Raw genomic sequence first — 19214 nt, forward strand, 5'->3', positions numbered from 1 at the left:
CGGTCGGCGCATGCGCACTTAATGAGCCAAGCCATTTGTTCGTGCTTTTGGAGAGAAATAAAAGAAAACGCCCTAAGTCTGCTTGGGAAATCATCTCTATACCAGTCACACGAGTAACTTTTTAAAAACATTGTTTGTCCCTCGGTGAAATCCACCTCCTTTTCCACACCCAAAGTGCCCAGTTGGTGGCAGTAAGCTTGTTTGCCAACAGCCGATAACCTTCCACGAAGAAGAAGACCGGAACGGAAGTTTAATGGAAAACATGGCGGCGCCCAGTGTCGACATACTTGGGGCCAATCGACAAGCAGTCTCAGAACTTCACCACTTTGGACACACTCTGGGCGCATGATATCTTGAGCTGAAGCGACAGCCGTTGTCGGTATGTGGACGAGCGGCAGGACGGCGGGAGCCCCGCTGAAAATCCTCGCGCACCTCGGGCACTGCCGTCTGAGGACGCCGTGGAGGAGGCAGCCCGACGGGCGGCAGCGGCGGCTCTGTAGGCTCATGTCATCCTCGGGACCCCCGTGGAGGCTCCTGTTCTTTGGCTCCGACCAGTTCGCTGTGGAGTCCCTGAAACTCCTCACGGCCAGCAGGTGCGAGTCCCAAACGGGAAGCCCACACCGTCCGGTGTTGCGAATAGTATACGCACATTATATTGCATTACGTACTTAATGATATTATACAATATGTCTATTACAACATGGGTACATAGCTGAATATTTGCAGTAAAAGCGACCCATTCCTCTTTGGCATTTCTGTACTGAAATTTCTCATTTCATTTGTGGGATGACACAAATGAAATGATATGAGCTAATATCGGCCGATACATCTGCCTGGCCACAGATTTATAAAGAGCACCTTAAACGCACCACTTGGTGAGAAAGGTGGGCCTGCCACTGCAAATTGTCAAATGAGTGTCACTGAGAAGAAAAATCGCTCTGGGAGGGTGTTCCCTACAACCATTCTATTCCAAAGTCTTGTTTTGTTGCTGAAATAAAGGAGAAACCTCTTCCGCGATGGGGTTACTCAGCCTTAATGCGCGTCAGAATTGATAAGAGAGAGACTATTTCATTGCAGCATTAGAACTGCTAAGAGGCCCCTGGTGGGTTTGAACACATAACGCCAGTGTTGGACATCTCTGCATACTGAATGGTGGCAAATCCCTGCAGCCAGGTCCCAGAATCTGGTGTGGAGGCTGTTCATAGCAGCAGGAACCACATGTCCAGCTGTTGCATATTGCTGAATGTTCAGATGTCTTTCTTTGGTTGTGGTCGCATACTTCTAAGGAAATTGAGAAACACTGTTTGCTATAAGCTATAACTGGTCTCACAAAGGTGGTCACAGGCCGGCTCTGTTGACTTTGGGTTTCTCAATCCAGCTCCAGAGCAGCGTTTTTAATGAGGTGTGGTGAAATGACTGGTTCCCACTGGGAAGGCTCCTTCATGTACCAGTAAAAAAAACAAAAAAAAAAACATGATTCGGCGAGGTCAAAGTTTACAAAAACATACACGGCACAAAAATATAAAAAGCTGCAGTAGAGTGCGACCCCGATACCCAAGTGGATGGGGCGCATACACCATCATGTCACCCCCCCCACCCTCTTTCCCCACATTTCCCGTCTCCCTCCACTATAACTATCAAGTAAAGGCATAACATGCCCCCCCCCCCCCCCAAAAAAAAAAAAACTTAAAAAAAGCAGCAATAGGACGAACTTACAATTCAGTCACACACACATATACATTTACAATACATTTTTGTACACACTTAACATATTACGCAGCCTGGAACGGGAAGGTGTGTGTTTCTAAGAGGATTATTATAATGAATAGTCCCATAACACAGCTGCATATGTGGAGCCTTTTTGCCCCGCACATGCAGTAGTACACCCCAAGACCTGAGTCACCTAAAGATATAATTTTTTTTTATAACTGACACTACTAAAAACTGTCTACCTGCTATGCTGTTGAGGCCATGCGGGACACTGAATGGACTGTAAACATTGACGATATTTTCATTACAACAGATTTCCCTGCAAATGAATGCCTTTTATTTACCATTAATGTGAATATAGTATTTTGTCCATGCGGGGATCCTGTAGAATGAGAACTTGCGTATTCTTCCATCAGATATTTCCAGTTTTAAATCCACATGTTGTTTTGACGAACTCTTGTACACCTGCTTGTGTTTAGATTTAACATTTGACATTTTAGAGGTTCGGTTTCTTTTTTTTTGTGGAATCCTGTTTTATCCTGGCACTGCCATGTCCAATAAGACCATCATGACCTAATATTTGGCATTAAAACCTAATCTTTATCGTAGAGTTTTGAATGACAATGGAATTTATTCGTCTTGCCTTTCATGGAATGACTCTTACGCATGAGCTGCTCCGTCATCTTGGAAATACGGAAAATGAGTGATTAAACTAAACTAAACTAAACTAAACTAAACTCTGTGTTCTGTTCGCAGGAGCCCCGGCGAGGGGATAGTGGAGTCCCTTGAAGTTGTTACTTTGTCTGGTGGCGTCCCAGTCAAGAGGTTTGCTCAACAGAACCACCTTCAGGTCCACAGCTGGCCCCCTGACATTGTGGATGGACAGTTTGATGTTGGGGTGGTGGTGTCGTTTGGCTGTTTACTCCACGAGAGACTGATCAACAAGTTTCCATAGTGAGCTTTTATTTTTTTATTTGTCTGTCTGTCAGGGATGTGCTCTGCTCTGCTCTGCTCTGCTCTGCTCTGGTCTGGTCTGGTCTAGTCTGGCAGTGGAGGCCACATGATCCATGGCACCCTCCTCAGTGCCCGCTGAACCTAAACCCAGAGGCCGTCCAATAGAAATCTCCAACCTGCCACTGGAGGTCACTCAACTGAGCTTGATGCATGGGGGGGGGGGGTGTATCTGATTCATAGTCCTCCCTGCTCCCTTAAAGTAGTGTGTCGCCACATTGCTAATAAAAAAGGTCAAGGAAAACACAAGTGGACAAACGTATTTGGAAGAGAAAACGTCCAAACTGTCCAGTTTCCTGCTTCGTCTCATCGTCTCTCTTTTGGCCATATTGTGTATTTACAATTAATTAACAGCTGATAAACCTCAATTATTACATAAAATGGAGATGCACAACTTTTGGTTGAATAAATGCCATGTTTTGTTTTCTTTGCCCTGAAAACGACTTCTTATTATCCAAAGTCATCTCAAAACAACGTTCAGTGTATATACTTGATCCCCACATAGCGTCTGTGCTCTGTCATTGCAGTGGGATTTTGAACGTTCACCCCAGCCTGCTGCCGAGGTGGCGAGGACCAGCACCGATCTTCCACACCATCATGCGCGGCGACACTGTGACAGGGGTCACCGTCATCCAGATCCGCCCTCACAGGTACGCAGAGGGCAAACCTCTCGCCGTTCTTCCCGTTTCTTTCAATTCAATTTCAATTCAGTGTTATTCATACAGCGCCAAATCACGACAAAAGTCATCTCATGACACTTTACAAATAGAGCAGGTCTAGACCGACTCTTTTTTCCTCCGCTACAAACATACGAAACGTTATGAGATTAAAAATGTCCTCACACTCCCAGGTTTGACGTGGGCCCCATCCTCAACCAGGAGCTCCACCTGGTCCCTGAGAACTGCACCGCCGACGAGCTCGGAGCCACCCTCGCCACAAAGGGGGCACATCTGGTGAGCTTTTGGAGGGCGCCTGGTAGAAGGTGGCTGCCTGATCCTGTCACTAACAGGACGGCCACATAGTGACTGTGTTTGTGTTCTTGATTGCAGCTTATTGACACATTGACGACACTGTCCGACAGGATGGCGCATAAACGGGAGCAAGGACAGATGGGTGCAACATTTGGTGCGTAGGCCTCAACTGCACTGGCACATAGTCATGCTGAATATGAAGTAAGAGGATTTCTCCCAACTTGCACGTTCATTTTGCCCAACAGCCCCAAAAATCAACACGTCCATGAGCTGGTTGGTGTGGGAGGAGCAGACTTGTGACCAAATTGGTCGCCTGTACCGTGCCATCGGATCCTGGGTAATGACGTCTGATCTGGATCTGTTGCATCGGCTTGGCCCTGTTGAATATCACTGCACTGATCCCTCTCTCTGCCCTCAGATACCTCTGAGGACCACGTGGATGGGCAGAACGATAAAACTACTGGATTTTGTCGGGAAATGTCACATTTCGTTACGCGGTACGTTTGTTTAAATCAATATATAGACAGACGGGGGGGGGGGGGGGGGGATAACGGCATAATCCTGTTTCTGAAAAACCTGAACGTTCACGCTGGTTTACTCTGATAGGAACTGGGATATTGTGGCTTGTTAGCATTGTGATGGACACACTTACAACAGAGAGGGTACATTATGGCTTGTGGCTCCAATTTAAATGGGTGGAGAAGTTAAAATGCTGCATCTAGAATCCAGAGTGTGTTTGTGCAGGATTTGCGGTGATGTTGAGGAGTCAAAGAAACGGTTAAACTGCAAATTTGTGTGACAAAGACCCTGAGGTGCCGTAAATCACTCGTTTTGTGTTGGTTTGCAGATCAAAGGAGGAGGCCGGTCCCTGGCTCAGTGAGCTATCAGAAGGAGTCCAACACTCTGGCTGTCAGCTGTAAGGTCTGTCCAAGTCTTGAGTTGAACTCAGTTAGATTTATCGTCTTGAGTCCTGACAAATGACCTAAACCTGCACACCCGCCCCCACCGCCACATCGAAACGTTTCTCTTTTTAAAAAGAGCTGGGTGATGCATCGAATTATAGCCATTCGTTAGGGCCCAACAGGAAGTTGCAGTGCACTGGCGGAAACCCTGCATGTCCCAGGCCATGACCTTATTGATTAAAGAGACAAGAGTAACAAAGGCTATATAGTGTGAGGCGTATAACAGTAATAAAACAAGAAAGAACAAATGTGAATTGTAAAATAAAGCAATATCAAATACAGTAGAAGTGTTGCAGAAGGGGGCTGCAGGATTACAAGGTCACAAGTTAAAGACGGGTCAAAGTCCCGGCTAATTGCGAGTTCCAGTTATCTGACTTTTGAATCGGCATAAATCAAACTCTGTCTTCTTGCTCAGTATTTCTCTAACTTATATTTTTGTTTTCAGTGAGTTAGTTTAGATCTGGTCTCAGTCAGACAGACCCATGGGGAGGCAGTCGAGTCTTTCTGTCCCCCTTTTTTTAAAAATTCTGGTTTGATGCAAAGCTGATGAGCCAGCCTCGACACGCAGCTTTGTAGGCTTCCCAGACTGTTGCAAAGGCGTTCGCAGACTCGCTATTCATTTTCGAAGAAGCTTTTAATGTGACTAATGGAGGGACACAACGTCATTGGGCAGTGGTCACTGTAAATCACATTTCGACAATATATCTCGAGTGACCCAAGAGGCATCTACTCTGGAGTGTGTCTTATGGGAATTCGAATACAAGGTGTAATCTCAAAGGTCTGGATTCAGTAGCCTCCAGACATTACTGACTGAATGAGCGACCTTTAAGCGTTTTGTGTTGTACGCTTAACGTGCGATAATAAAAAAAAAAAAAAAAAAAAAAAAAGATTTGATCAGGGGTTACAAAAAAGTTAACTCGGAAACAAACAAACCATTTCTGAGCTTTTTTTTGTAATTTTATAACAGCATGTTTGCTGGCACTGTTGTTTTATGTTTACTTTCTGTTGTTGCGTATGAAATACATGTATATTACGAGATCATCTTCAATGATAGTAAATCGTTTACGTACTCCCGAGCCATTCCTGTAACATTTGTACATATTTTTTTTTATTGCCATTATCTCCTGTCCTCTGTCTACTGTTGGCTATAATTTAGGCGTAAAATACCTCAAACGAGCACTACCACAGCGTTAATTATATCAGTACAACACCAGCAAAGTCATGCCATGCTCACCCCTCTGCTGCTAGAGTTGTTTAATGTGAAACATTTCTGCAGGAAGTGCTGCAGTGACAGCATCTTTTTTTTTTTTTTTTACCGGTAGTAACTGCATTTGGTTTTTGAGTTGAAAGTATTTGCATAAACAAGAGAAAGTATTCTCAGCAGAGTCGCAAGTAAGACACGACTGATGGAATTAGTGCTGTAGAAATGTACATTATACTGAATTTATCAGATTAAAAAAATAATTAAAAAAGAAAAGAGCACTATTACTAAAATATAATGAAAGAACAAAGGAAAATTAGGAATAAAGGTGTGTCTCAAGTAAGCATGTTTCAAATACATATTTTGAATATAGTGAGAATAGCACCGCATTCCTTTTCCTTTAGATTTATGCCACTCAGATATTTGTGCTGATCTGTGTCCCCCTGTTCCAGGACGGCTGGGTGGGATTCAAGGCAGTGCTCCTGAAGAAAAGGCTGACGGCAGCCGACTTCCACAATGGCTACCTGCATCGGGCAGCCGAAGGACTGTTTGTCAGTAGAAAAGGAGGGACTGAAGCGCTGGGAGGCAGCAAGAACAACGCTCTTCTTCCTTGATGTGAACACTGCCACCATCAAATAGATTTTATTGTAGTTAATATGTTGCTCTTGTCTGTTTTAAGACATCTGCATGCGCAGTACATTTACTGCATTTGTACTGTATGCTTGCAATATATGAATGTGCTGCGGACTGACATACCAGGTAAAATAAAACTGTTTATTTCTATTTATTGATTTCTTAAAACATTTACCTAAAAGGACTTTTTTTTTTTTCCATGACTTGAAAGTTTTGATTATTATGTGAGATTTTAGTAGCCAATATTAAATGTAACACCGTCATGTACAGGAGGAGCGTTTCTGATTTTAAAAAGTGCCTGTGGTTAAGTGTTGACCCGTGGTAACAAACTGTGTTTTCCATGATAAAACCCGCCACTGGCCTAGTTGTATGCGCATGACTGCAAGGCTATACGCAAACCGCAATTCATTTGTCTCTTCGTCAGCTTGAGTAACTGATCCAGCAGGGATTTAATGGGACGTGTGGGGCAACAGCTCATTAATCACGTCAGCAGAGGAATAATTACCACCTTGGAAAAGCAAAAAAGTGTTGAGAGGGACGCGTAAAATCGGATGTGTTTAAACATGGTGAACGTGGTACCTGAAATGAGATTCTAGCATGGCTTTGTGAGCAAGTTTTTGTTACTATTGCAGGCAGAGGGGTGATCGACATGTAACACAGACTTGCAGCTTGGGCAATAAAAACCAAAGGCAGCTTTGCCAGTTTTTGATATAGCCCAGAAGGCAGAGGGCCTGTACCAGAGTTCTGTGCCCAGGAGCAAGGCCTTGCAGATTTTTTATTATTAATTCTAAAACTAAGCCAGTGCTGGAACCCCGAGAATGTGTATGATGTGCTCACACGTGCCCTTTCCTGTAAAATAGGATAACATAGCTGGATTATGTAGCCCAGAGGCAACATGTATAGACTGAACAGCGATGGACTCCATACGTGATGTCAACTTTCCTAGAAATAAGTTCCTGAAAGATACAAAAAAAAATAATAATAATCTTGGCTGTCTGTGCTGGAGCATCACATCGGCCCACTGGTATGGAAAACCAGACGTGTCAGTGGTCACTGGTGCTGACCGTGAACACATCCACTCATTTTGGACCTCTGTCCAACTGCCCATACAGTTATTGTACATGTCGGAACAAACATTACGCTTAAACAATCAATAAAGCTCGAACAGGATTTCAAAATACTCGCTGAGACAATTGAAAGTCTTTGTAAACGGTGTATTTTCCTCTGGTCCATTCCCCCACCCTAAAGGAAGGCTTCGGGCTTTCTCAGCCATCTTTATAGCATGGACGAGTGGCTGCATGATTTATGTTTTGCTATCGGTTATGACTGCATCAGCCAAAGGGGAGATCTCTTCAAAAGTGATAACCTCTAACCTTATTGGAGGGGCACAAGAACTCTGGAAGCTAAATAACCTATTCAGAGACTGGCTATTCTCACATAGTATTCCTTGTTCATTCCCTGTATTTCATTTCTAAGGAGGTTCTCAATGACAGGCCACATACTCCTCCCCCCTTTCAATCTGTAAACAGGTATAATCTCACCTGTGTCGACTGCTGCTCATCAGTGAGGACCTGTTAGTTTTGCTGTGCTTATTGCCAGGTCACTATCTTTCACTTGTAACGATTGTATTGTTTTTAATGACCTCGACTTTTCATGATCACAGGTACAATGTGCTACTTGTTGAATGCTCACCTCCATTCAACTCCTTAAATTAGCCCAGAACAACTGGCCCCAGGGGGTGGTCTAGCAGTGTGTTATAAGAGTATATAAAAATTGATGTGAAAAAAATTAATAAATAAAGACAAATTAGTCTTTGGTGGCAGGCTGTTTTACCTATCATACATTCATTTGATGGTCATAATACAGGCTTGTTCATCCCCCACAGTATTTCATTTATTGATTATTACAGTTCGGTATAGTTTACCATAGATTTCATAGACTTCTATTTTTATATGAGTCTTATTTTTATTCTCTCAAGTTCAATAGATGCACATTTGTTTTATTTGGGTTGCTGTTTAACGTTACTGATCCGCTTCAATTTCCAGTGAAGACATTTAATGTTTCAACTGTACTATTTGCTGTTCGTGTTATGTTTTGAATCTATTTTTTTTTTATATACTGTACAATATTTTGGTCACAATTCTTTATTAACCAAATTAAAGGGATCTTTATCAAATATGTTGTGTTTTCTATTAAAAAAAAAAAGCGAATCCTGACACATTTTCAGATATTTCAATATACCTTTTACCTGTTAAATTGCGTCCATGCATAATAACAAATAAGACGTAAACCACGTCGAGCGCTTGTAGGAAATTAGGGAATGATTGTCCATGATAGGGTTCCTCTCTGTGGACCGTACCACTCTACTCTGTAACCCAGGGGACAGTCACGCACACTTTCACTACCGTCTCAAGAGCACCAGATAGTAAAGATCGCTCATACAGACATGTTTTATCCACTGAAGTACATAATTCTTCATACAGCCATTTAAATGTATTTTGAAGCAAATATCATATATAATGTTGGCTCCTACCAGTTCCCTTCAACCCCCTTGCAGCTGCCGAGTGGTGACGGTTCAGAAGGAGCGACTGCCATTTTACGCAGTGACTAAGATCTCTAAAGTGACAGACCACAACTAATTCACCTATGTAGCGGTCAGCTAGTTGCCAAAAGTGCAGTGTGAATAATGTTATATTGTAAGCAAACATCCAAAACGACACCTTGGTGTTTTAAGCACAAGTCAAATTAACGGTGGCGTAAAAAAAAAAAAAACAGGGTAAGTTGGTCGTTTTAAGTTGTCAAACACTGTGTTTAGCTAGCTAACGTTACCATAACATACCCACGGTGCTGTAGCTATATAAGTACTTCAGCTAGCATAAGTGGCTGTCAAGGCTTGACGTAGAATCTACTTTCATCGGCTGAATGCAGGGATATGTTGACAGCATTATGTTGACGGAATTGCGCCACGATAGAGTTGGTTTGGTTTAGTTTAGTTTGCACAAGTAAGCACGGGTGTATGTTTCGGGTGCCGTTAACCAGTAATGGCACAGGGTTTTGCTACGCTTTTGAAAGGTATGTAGTTAACGGTGTATATATATATATATATATGACAAGAGGTACGCACGCACGCACGCACGCACGCACGTGATGTCACAGAACACGGAAGTCGCCGCTGTTACTTTTAAGGATCTGTCATTGGGGACTCGAGGGAGAAAAAAAACTTGCTCAAATGATAAAGAGGCTGATTCAGAAGACTTCTAAAGTAATTTCATACTGCCAGAGTCTAAAGAGAAGTATAGCGAGGCAGTACTTTTAAATGCTCTGCGTATCTAATGTTATCTAATCTTAACCAAGCGCACACATCGCCTTAATTAAACATGTAATTAAAAACAAGCATTTTAACAAGACCGACAACCAAAACTCTTTGAGATCTATGTGGTTTTGATGAGGTGGACAAATCCCACTTTGAAATAGGACCATATGGCTTTGGGCATGTGTCAGCCAGCAGCAGCAACAACAACAGTAAAACTACATCTAATGTTACATTAAGCTGTCTAAAAAACATATATTACAGCCAAAAGCAACACTGAGAAGAATGCTGGCAGAAAACTGTTGATCGCGTAAATTCATGAGTTAATATGTTTATTTCACCACTCAATGCACTCTCTATGCTTCCTGTGTATTTTATTTCGAACGTAACAAATGCACATTTTAGAGCTCTTGAACTTAACATTTGGTACATTTAAACATGATACTGATGACTCAAGAAGTGCATTAGGTCTGACACTATCCCATAATGGAGGACATGTGGAAATCATATATATATCATCTGACAAAATCATTGCTTTGTGAATTGCACTGTGGCAGAAATGTTATAGATATTAGAATCTTAAATATCTAAACAAACGAACGCTTAGCTGCTACTTACTACTGTCCAGGCTCTTTTTTTCAAGCCTATATAATTACTCCTAATGTCAGTGGAGGTCCTCTTTGTGTTGGGGTGCCTCTGCTCTAGTACATTGTGGTATTGAACAGGAGTGTAGGAGTGAAACAAAATTTCAAAATGCAGGTTCTTCGTCAAAAGTTACTCTTCAAAGAAGGAAGTCCGCATCCTCAAGGTGTTAGGATAGATCTGTCCTCATTTAAATACGATAAAGTTGAATCATTGTGACAGAGAAGCCGTACCAGATACAAAGAGTAGTTTTCCAGAAACTGGCATTATTTATGCTATTAAATGACGTCAAACATGTCTAGCACAGTGGAGGTTACGCCAATATTAGTTACTACTGTTGTAATAAATGTCAGCGATATTAAAAAGGCCAAATCTTAGGGAATATGAACATGCACAAATGCTATTCATATCACTAATAGGTGTTCTGGCACCAAGGAATGCTTTTGAAGCCGGACTCTTAATGGAAAAGGGCTCATCCAAAAACAAGAACAACATGCAAGAACTGCAAGTCAAGAAGCATAAATATAAAATTTCCAAAATGTGATAGAATGTTTTAAAAAATACGTACGATATGACAGACAAGAGTTGTACATTTTGGCCAGGGAATGTGCAAATTTCACAGTATGGGGGGGGGCAGAGTCAGTGTCAGTGGGGGTCCCGGGCCTTGTTAATGAGGCCAGCTGCAGATGGCTCTTGTGCCGTGAGGTTTTGGTTCTGCATTATTATGTTATTATACTATCATTACGGTCACAGTCAGACTTACTGATTTATGTGTTGAGGGTTAAATGTGTATGTGTTTGTATTTATTTGTAATAGTTTTTTTGTGTTTCTGGTCCTGTTGTGTTGGGGGTCCTATGTTTGTTTGTTTTTTTATGTTAGTAGTAGTAGTGCAAGACCCTGGATGGATAGCCTGGACCCTGAAACCCTGTATGTGTCTTCGGACCAGACTGGACAGCCCACACTCCCCCTCCCTAATTCCGAAGACTCCAACTTTGCACTAGGGGGGTAAGGAGCCTTCAGCCTACACTAAACTTTTCTCTGATAGCAGCTTGGGGGGGGGGGGGGGGGGTGCAACAATTTATCTCGACTACTCGCACGTGCAGAACAGAACTTCCAGAGTGCGAGTTTTACCCAGAACGTTTTGGCGGTGCACCAGTTCTCGCCTCATACCTGTTGACCCCAAATTGGAGCAATGACGCCTTGAAAAACATGACTTGAAAGTCGACTGGAAATGACCTGGTGAAGTTAGGCGCCTGCATGCAAAATGGTCAAATAAGCTTTTCAGATTTGCATCAATAACTTTCTCACATTTTTTCATTACAGAAAAATGTATTAATAAATCCTCCCATTGCAAAAACTACCCAAAATGACAGAAAGCGTCTTTGGGAAAAATTTATTTGACATGCATTTTGATTTATTTATTTTTTTTTTTAGTTCGGCCCATGTCCCATCCGCTAACATGGTGGGGGCGGGGCTTATGACCTATATTGCAGCCAGCTGCCAGGGGGCGATCAAGACGTTTTGGCTTCACTATTGGGCAGCTGTCATTTCGTCCATCTTTTTATACAGTCTATGAGCACACCTAACAGACGGTCAACTCTGGGTAACGTGCTGGTTAGCCAGATTCAGAGTATGTAGATGATTGCGCTGTAGTGGCGATATAGCTGTGATTAGCACCGGAGGTTCGCCCATCTATTGTTAGCAAAATGTAGTTAGCTGCTTTAAAGCTGTCCAGCAAATATTTGTTATTTCATAGACTTGGATTAGGAATAAGCTTTGGGTGCATGCTGCACAATAAATAGGTACCAATCTGTGTAAGGAAAATGTAATATACTACATTAAATATATTAAAATTGAAATACAAAAAACAATATGCAGCAGTAAGGGGTTATGTTGAGTCCAGCCAACAACTCCCTGGCAGATGCTGTTATGTTGCATACGTCCCTCCAGTTTATCGCATTTCAGTGTCAGGTGTCGGTGTGTATGTGCATGTGAGTTTGTGTGTGCACTGTGGGGCGCACAAAGACCAAAGCCAGTGTCATTTGACATAGTCTCCCTTCGTACACTTTTTACACACACAAATCGCACACAAACCAGTGCAGCCTGTAGGACAACAGGGTAAACACAGCCCCCCTCTGGCCGGAACCTAATTGTTAGCCCCTGGTGTGGCTAGTCCAGGGATTAGCTACTGGCTGGGGAGCACTATTCACTCCCTCTTTCATTCCCTCTGCCCACTGGGCCTTATCACCATCAATCTGACACCCTGTTTATCTGACACTGCAGCTAGATCTGCTGGCCTAGGAGAAATGTTCACAAAGGCCATGGATCATCAGCACTTTGATTGTGGGACCCCAAATGGCCATTACTCTCTCTGGCCCCAGTGATCCGAGCAGCCTTCTGTCTCCATGATCTCCATGCAGTGGTTCGTCCCAGTCCCAGAGCCTGGAAAGCCAACCTGAAGGCCTGTCACTTTGTGTCTGTCATTTGTGCTTTTCCTCCATCCCAAACGAAGGTGGTTCCTTTTGCCAGATTTTGTTTGTTGTGCTTCTGTTCCAGTGGACGGGTTCTCCATGTGGATTTGTTTGTTGCAGCACCCTGTTTTTCTCTGCCGTTTGTGCACCGTCGGCTGCCTCATTATATCCTTCGTCAGGAACTAACCAACAAGTGTACAATCTGGAGTTTACCACCACCTTCTGATCACTCTGTCTATTTATCTTCATTGTGTGGAAAGAAGAGGAAGAAGGAAACAGATTTTGCCGTCATGGCCTCTTTTAAGCTGGATTTTCTCCCTGAGATGATGGTGGACCATTGCTCTTTGAACTCTAGTCCTGTGTAAGTAGCTCCCTCTGACCAGTATTATATGTTTCCTAGGCTTCTCCTGTGTCTCTGGAATATCAGCACAAAGGGTTCGTCTGTTTTAAGGTCTTTATTGTGATTTTCGTATAGAATTGGTGACAATCATAAGCAGCTGCGTTGTAGTGTGGGAGAGTGATAATGGGCCTGAGAATGAGAACTACCTCATTTGTTTTCTCTTTGCAGTTTTGTCATGCTCAAGGGCTCCTGGTGTATATCCGTGTTTTTCACATGTAAGCTGTTACTTCGCTACACAAAAAAAAGATAGAAAAGGTAAAAAAAAAAAAAAAAAAAAAAGAACGCTAATGAACTTTGTGGGGAGCATTTTCACCAACAGTAGGCTAATAAGATTTTTTTGGGGGGAAAATTCAGCAGTGTCTTGACATTGGTCAGGTCCAATCTACAACAAGACAAACTACGAGAAGGAGGGGGACATGGGGAGTCACTCTCATTTACTCGTCCCAATGCGCGCACGTTTATTTCTAGTGGTTTTCTGGTGGCCTAATATTCCCTCTGATATTACCAGCTCCAGCCAGCTGTTTAGGAATGTGGTGACCAGACATTAGCTAAGGGGTTTAGTAATTCCTAAAAAGGTCTGCCTCAGTTTTAAACTTTCTAGAGGACCTATGACTACGTGAAAATCACGTACTCGTGAAGACGTACTGAAATGTGAGCAAACGTATTTACCATTCCGATAGTTAGGCCGAATGAGTACAGCTATAGGTTAGCAACTCATTAGCTGCCTTCCACGCTACTGAAAAGGCATTAGTTAGCTTTGTGACAACCTACGAAACTCATTTAACAACAGATAAACTGCAAGCATTGTTTTTTATAGAGGCTGTCAGTGTTACACTGACAAGGGACAAAATGGTGGGCTGTTATCCATTTACCAGCCAGAGCTGGCTGTTTTAGGGCTGCAACTAGCCATCATTTTCATCACTGATGAATGATGATGATGATGATGATGATGATGATGATGATGATGATGATGAACCCTGGCTGTGGCCTCTGCTCTGAACTGCTGCCCACTCTCTGTGTGTGTGTGTGTGTGTGTGTGTGTGTGTGTGTGTGTGTGTGTGTGTGTGTGTGTGTGTGTGTGTGTGTGTGTGTGTGTGTGTGTGTGTGTGTGTGTGTGTGTGTGTGGGGGGGGGGGGGGTGTGGGGGTGTGGGCTCAACCCCGCCTTCATGCAAACAGGCACCGACACAGAGCGGAGGGGCAGAAATCCCTATTCAGAGCCAGGTTTTCGAGTGGCATCCCCGGTCCGCCGCCAAGGTTCTGCTGTTCTGCCGATGTAATTATCAGCTGAAATTCCATTATCAGATCAACAGCGATGATTCCATTCTCTCTTCAGTACCTGGCAATGGAGGTGGCGTCATGCTAATGGTAGCGTGACGTGATAGAACAGTAGTTGTATAAGGCAGTATTTACTGGCTTATGCTACAAAAACTACACTCAAAGAGACGTCGCAGCAATTCAAGACAGCTTTAACAACATTGTTGTAGGTTCTGTTGTTATGATGGAAGTTTATATCTTTTCTACTCTATATTACTACTGTTTTTTTGATATATTAATCAATATCATGTGTACTGTTTACTAAAAGAGACTTTATATGTGTCCTTAGATGAGTAGCTACTCATGATAATTACATATTCTACTGATCATTTCTATTATATGACATCAGAGTATCCCTACTTTCCTCCATATCTATTTCTCTTGCACATTTTGTTCACTGAAAAACCAGCTACTTATTACAAAATGTACCCAGCGAGCTGATGTTGTATTGGAAATCAACATGTCCGTTTATAACCTCCGTCTAATGCGCTGGTGTTTGTCTTTTGCAGTGGGAAGAAGATGAATGGGTCTCTGGACCACCCCGACCAACCGGACGTCGACGCCATTAAGATGTTTGTGGGGCAGATCCCACGGTCCTGGTCCGAGGAGCAGCTCCGTGAGCTGTTTGAGCCTTACGGACCAGTCTATGAGATTAATGTCCTCCGAGACCGCAGCCAGAATCCACCGCAGAGCAAAGGTCAGCCTGTGGTAACACAGTAGCACACACACACACACAATAAAATTTCATTTTCAATCCGTAGAAGTCTGACATGCAACCCTTAAATTTAGCAGTGTAGTATAAATTTTGACTGGATTGCACATGATCGGTGTGCCAAACACTTGCTATATAAAACAACTTCCCAAACTCCTATTTGTTGACTTTTTTTCAAAGAACCCTCTATTTAATCTCTATTTATCTCACATTTAAAAAACATTTTGGCTTTGAGGACAGGACCACATGCCTCCCCCATTCTGTATTATGTAACAAAGTCTTTGTTTTTAATTAGCATTGAATTATGATTGATTACATTACCATTCTGTTTTGCCCTGTCAATCAGTCCATCATTGTACCCCTTAGTGTATCTGTGTGTCTTGTGTTTTCGGTAATAACAAAAGTAATGTTACTCATTCCAATACTACTAATAATGATTGTTATTTTTGTGAATTCTAGAGGTAATCGCTGTACATTATGAATAGTAATAATAATAAAGGACCTCATAAAGGCCTAGTGGTAGTACTGCCAGACTGTAATGGGCCCCAGCATACCCTCCCTATAGCAGATGCATGAGCTTCCACAACAAATCTATGACCTGAGTGTGACACGGGTGTCTTTTTCATTCCTCGGCAGGCTGCTGTTTTATAACGTACTATACTCGCAAATCGGCCCTGGAAGCACAGAATGCTCTGCACAACATGAAGATTCTGCCGGGGGTAGGTGATGGCCTCCTTCAACTGCCCCTTTTTCGATGCATGTGGGTTCATACCTTGGACTTCCTCTCTGTGGTTGGCCATCAAAATACAGGGCGGTCTGTCTTCCATGAACTCTGGGGGCTGACTGAGCAACCAGGTCTGTTGTTCAGGGTCAATGTGCTAATGGTGTTGGGAAAACTGGTTGTGCAGATTAAACGGTCAACGGTGCAGAGGTGAAATTAAGTCCCATGTCAACCACAAGGGGATGCTATAACAAAAGCAAGCAGGTTTTGGTTCATAACTCACACATTTGAGTACCTAGTTCCTTAGTTCCCTATATGGAGCTGCGGTAAACGGTCATGATTTTGTTGAGTGGTAGCTCGTAGTGAGGGAGCAGCAAGCCCATCGGCAGTAGCAGAGGGAAGGGACTGGCAGTACCACAGGCCCCCCTGTGACAAGGTGTGGTGTGGTGTGTGTGGAGTCGGTGGGGTAGATAAGACTAGGCAGGTTACAGTGATGATGTGACTGCAACAGTGAAATTGTTTTGAAAGGTTGTTTGGTGTAAGGCCGGCATAAGAGAGCAGTGGTGTACAGGAAAGCAAAGTATACACGTGTCAGATAAGGAAAAAAAAGAAGTCTACAGTCAGATTACTAACACTATGAGAACAGCACACACAACAACGAAATGGTTTGTTAACTAACAAAGCAGAGAACGCACAGTCAAGCAGAGAATACACAGATACCATTTGCATCCCATAACTACATTTATTTGCTCATTTATATCTATGCTGTTCTTCAACCTTTATATATTTAATGTATTTGACCATAAATTTGTCATGATAATGGTTTTATATTCAATATTTTAACAACAAATCCTTGTAATTTTTTTTAATGATGCATGTAATATTACTTTATTTTCTATGGTCTCATATCGGCATTGCTGAAATTCTGCTAAAAGTGCCCCCCCATTTTTGACAAGTCTTGTAGGAGAAATTTGTTTTTGAAATGCTCTCTGTGCTAAGATACTTTCCTTTTCTTCTGTGGGGGCATTGTGTGGGATATTTTGGTTTCATTTTTGTACAGTGGGAGGAAGTGGAGACGCGCCATCTTTTATATACAGTCAATGGGTCAATCAGGCTTTAATTTCAGATTCTGGGTGTTGTTGTCATTTTATGTTTCTACATAACACAGCAGCTCTCAGCAATCAAACTTCAAAAATAGAAATAACACAAGGCCACAATGCATTATAATTTTGAAAATGAGTAGCTGACAGTTAAGGAAAAAAAACTGAATAGACAAACATATGTTTGTGAGTATGTACATGTATGCGCATAGATACCCCTATTTCCATATACATTTACGCACATTTGCCCATACGGGGGCACGGGAACTGAATCCAGCGAGGTGGCATATTTCTCTGCTTCGGCGGACACCTTCGCAGATCCGTTATGTTTTCCGTCATCCCTCTTGCGTACATCAGTGCATGGCCCCCTGCCTTCTGAGCTCTCTCAAAGCAGCCATGACTCGTTTATCCAAGTAGTTGTGGAATCTCACCAGGACCAGTCGTGGGCGTTGGCCTGGCCAACTGACTCTTGGGAGGCGGTGACGCAGAAGAGGATGCTGAGTTAGCATTCTCCTCCGTGACACAGTGCAATACATCTTTGTAATTCATAAGTTACAAAGTAGTAGTTACAAATAAGTGTGGCACACTCCGAGAACATGTGCAACTACCTGCTCCCTAGTGGACTTGTAGAGTGCGGCCGGGCTACACATCCTGCCTCTTACCTGCGTGTGGTGGCCACCGCGCTGAACTGCTGTGGCTTGCTTACTGCAGCTCAGTGAGCAAGCATTATGAAAGCGGTCCCCCATTATCGTCTGCCCAACCCTACTAGCCACGTGGATTTGTTCTTTGATGGTACAGTGTAATTTCTAAAAAATGACACTGTACCAAGATGCTCCAAATTGCATGAAATTTTAATAGGAAGTATGACTTAGCTTAGGAATGTTTTGAACATTGAATATTTTTTAGTGCTGAATCACAATTGTTTGCTTGCAGTTCTGAAATTCCATATCTCTGCATCTTAACTAAAAATCACCAGTAAGTGGACAATCAGAATATCAAGAACTTTTTTTTTTTCACTAAAACTTGGCTTAATCCTGGAATACTGGACAGCGCCATTCAACCAAGTGACTCTTTTTCTGTATAGCCTACGGATCCGACAGAGAATATAGGCGTCTATCTTAAAATATAAATAAAATAAAAAAAACATAAATTATCACCAGATGAGATGTGACATCTTTTGACCAACTTCATTCCTACTCATTATGCCAAAGCTCCACACTTTTGGAATTTATGTATATCTGAAATAATCTGAAATAATATGATTTCAGTGTGCACACACTAGTTATTAATGCTGCATCTCTTTTATCCAAATAGCTTTCATGCACTGGAGGCACTACAATATTTAAATACTTCAGGTAGTAATGGTTAGAAAGCCAAACTAGTGTGCATCCAGCTTAAACACCGCTAATGTGTGCTTTGTCGCCTTCTCCAGATGCACCACCCAATCCAGATGAAGCCAGCTGACAGTGAGAAGAACAATGGTAAGGATTTTCCAGCATTTCCATCTGTCATCTCTGTCCTTTTTAATACTAGCAGACCACTGTGCTCAGTGACTATAGATTTGGGGAAGAGTTGTGACCATAGACTGTATAAGAAAAGTAGATGTGGACTCTGATGCCAACCCATCGGTTTGGGGAGTACCGTTTTGAAACGACCGTATTTGGACTAGAGGGTGGAGCTGGGGATATGAGAACCCGAGGACACTCTGCACGCCCACCTATACCGGCAAACTGACTGCACCTGGCCCCTGGGTACGCCGTGTGAAGTGGCTGCTAATAAAGTTAGCTCTTCTGATTGACAGGTCACCATGGTAGCGACTTAATCACAAGGCAGCCACGCCCTAAAGCATACCCTGGTTTATCGTCTGCTTTACCCTAAATGGGATCATAATTTACTAAATGAACATCATGCTGTGTTGAAGAAGACTTGAAACTAGTGATTGGGACCGTAAACTCATTAGGAAAATATTTACTGAGGTAATAAATCAAGTGAGAAGTAGAATCTGACTTCTTTTTGCAACCAGCGGAGTCGCCCCCTGCTGGCCATTAGGAAGAA

The 19214-nt window shown here is 42.7% G+C and overlaps 2 protein-coding genes across 2 annotated transcripts in view; both read left to right on the forward strand.

The window, feature by feature from the left end:
- The first annotated feature begins 285 nt into the window (after window positions 1-285).
- Window positions 286-6554, forward strand: mtfmt (mitochondrial methionyl-tRNA formyltransferase). The gene is made up of 9 exons (XM_070908939.1): window positions 286-593; window positions 2467-2664; window positions 3249-3371; window positions 3572-3674; window positions 3771-3846; window positions 3938-4029; window positions 4111-4189; window positions 4540-4613; window positions 6308-6554. The coding sequence occupies exons 1-9, from the start codon at window positions 382-384 to the stop codon at window positions 6467-6469; spliced, it is 1119 nt and encodes a 372-aa protein (XP_070765040.1). The 5' UTR covers window positions 286-381; the 3' UTR covers window positions 6470-6554.
- A 4779-nt stretch (window positions 6555-11333) lies between these two features.
- Window positions 11334-19214, forward strand: part of celf1 (cugbp, Elav-like family member 1) — a 20809-nt gene continuing 12928 nt past the window's right edge. The window contains exons 1-4 of the mRNA XM_070910716.1: window positions 11334-11445; window positions 15136-15323; window positions 15975-16057; window positions 18592-18640. Of these exons, the coding sequence (XP_070766817.1) occupies window positions 11342-11445; window positions 15136-15323; window positions 15975-16057; window positions 18592-18640 (424 nt within the window). The 5' untranslated portion in view covers window positions 11334-11341. The remainder of the gene's footprint in view (window positions 11446-15135; window positions 15324-15974; window positions 16058-18591; window positions 18641-19214) is intronic.

The sequence above is a fragment of the Enoplosus armatus genome, chromosome 1 (assembly GCF_043641665.1).
Source record: "Enoplosus armatus isolate fEnoArm2 chromosome 1, fEnoArm2.hap1, whole genome shotgun sequence".
Taxonomy (NCBI): Eukaryota; Metazoa; Chordata; class Actinopteri; order Centrarchiformes; family Enoplosidae; genus Enoplosus; species Enoplosus armatus.

Excerpts from the sequence above, each read along its gene's own strand:
- mtfmt (XM_070908939.1), top strand. The coding sequence starts at position 382 with ATGTGGACGAGCGGCAGGACGGCGGGAGCCCCGCTGAAAATCCTCGCG. Across the intron at positions 2,665-3,248 it reads CTGATCAACAAGTTTCCATA|TGGGATTTTGAACGTTCACC; the intron begins GTGAGCTTTTAT and ends CTGTCATTGCAG. Across the intron at positions 4,190-4,539 it reads ATGTCACATTTCGTTACGCG|ATCAAAGGAGGAGGCCGGTC; the intron begins GTACGTTTGTTT and ends GTTGGTTTGCAG.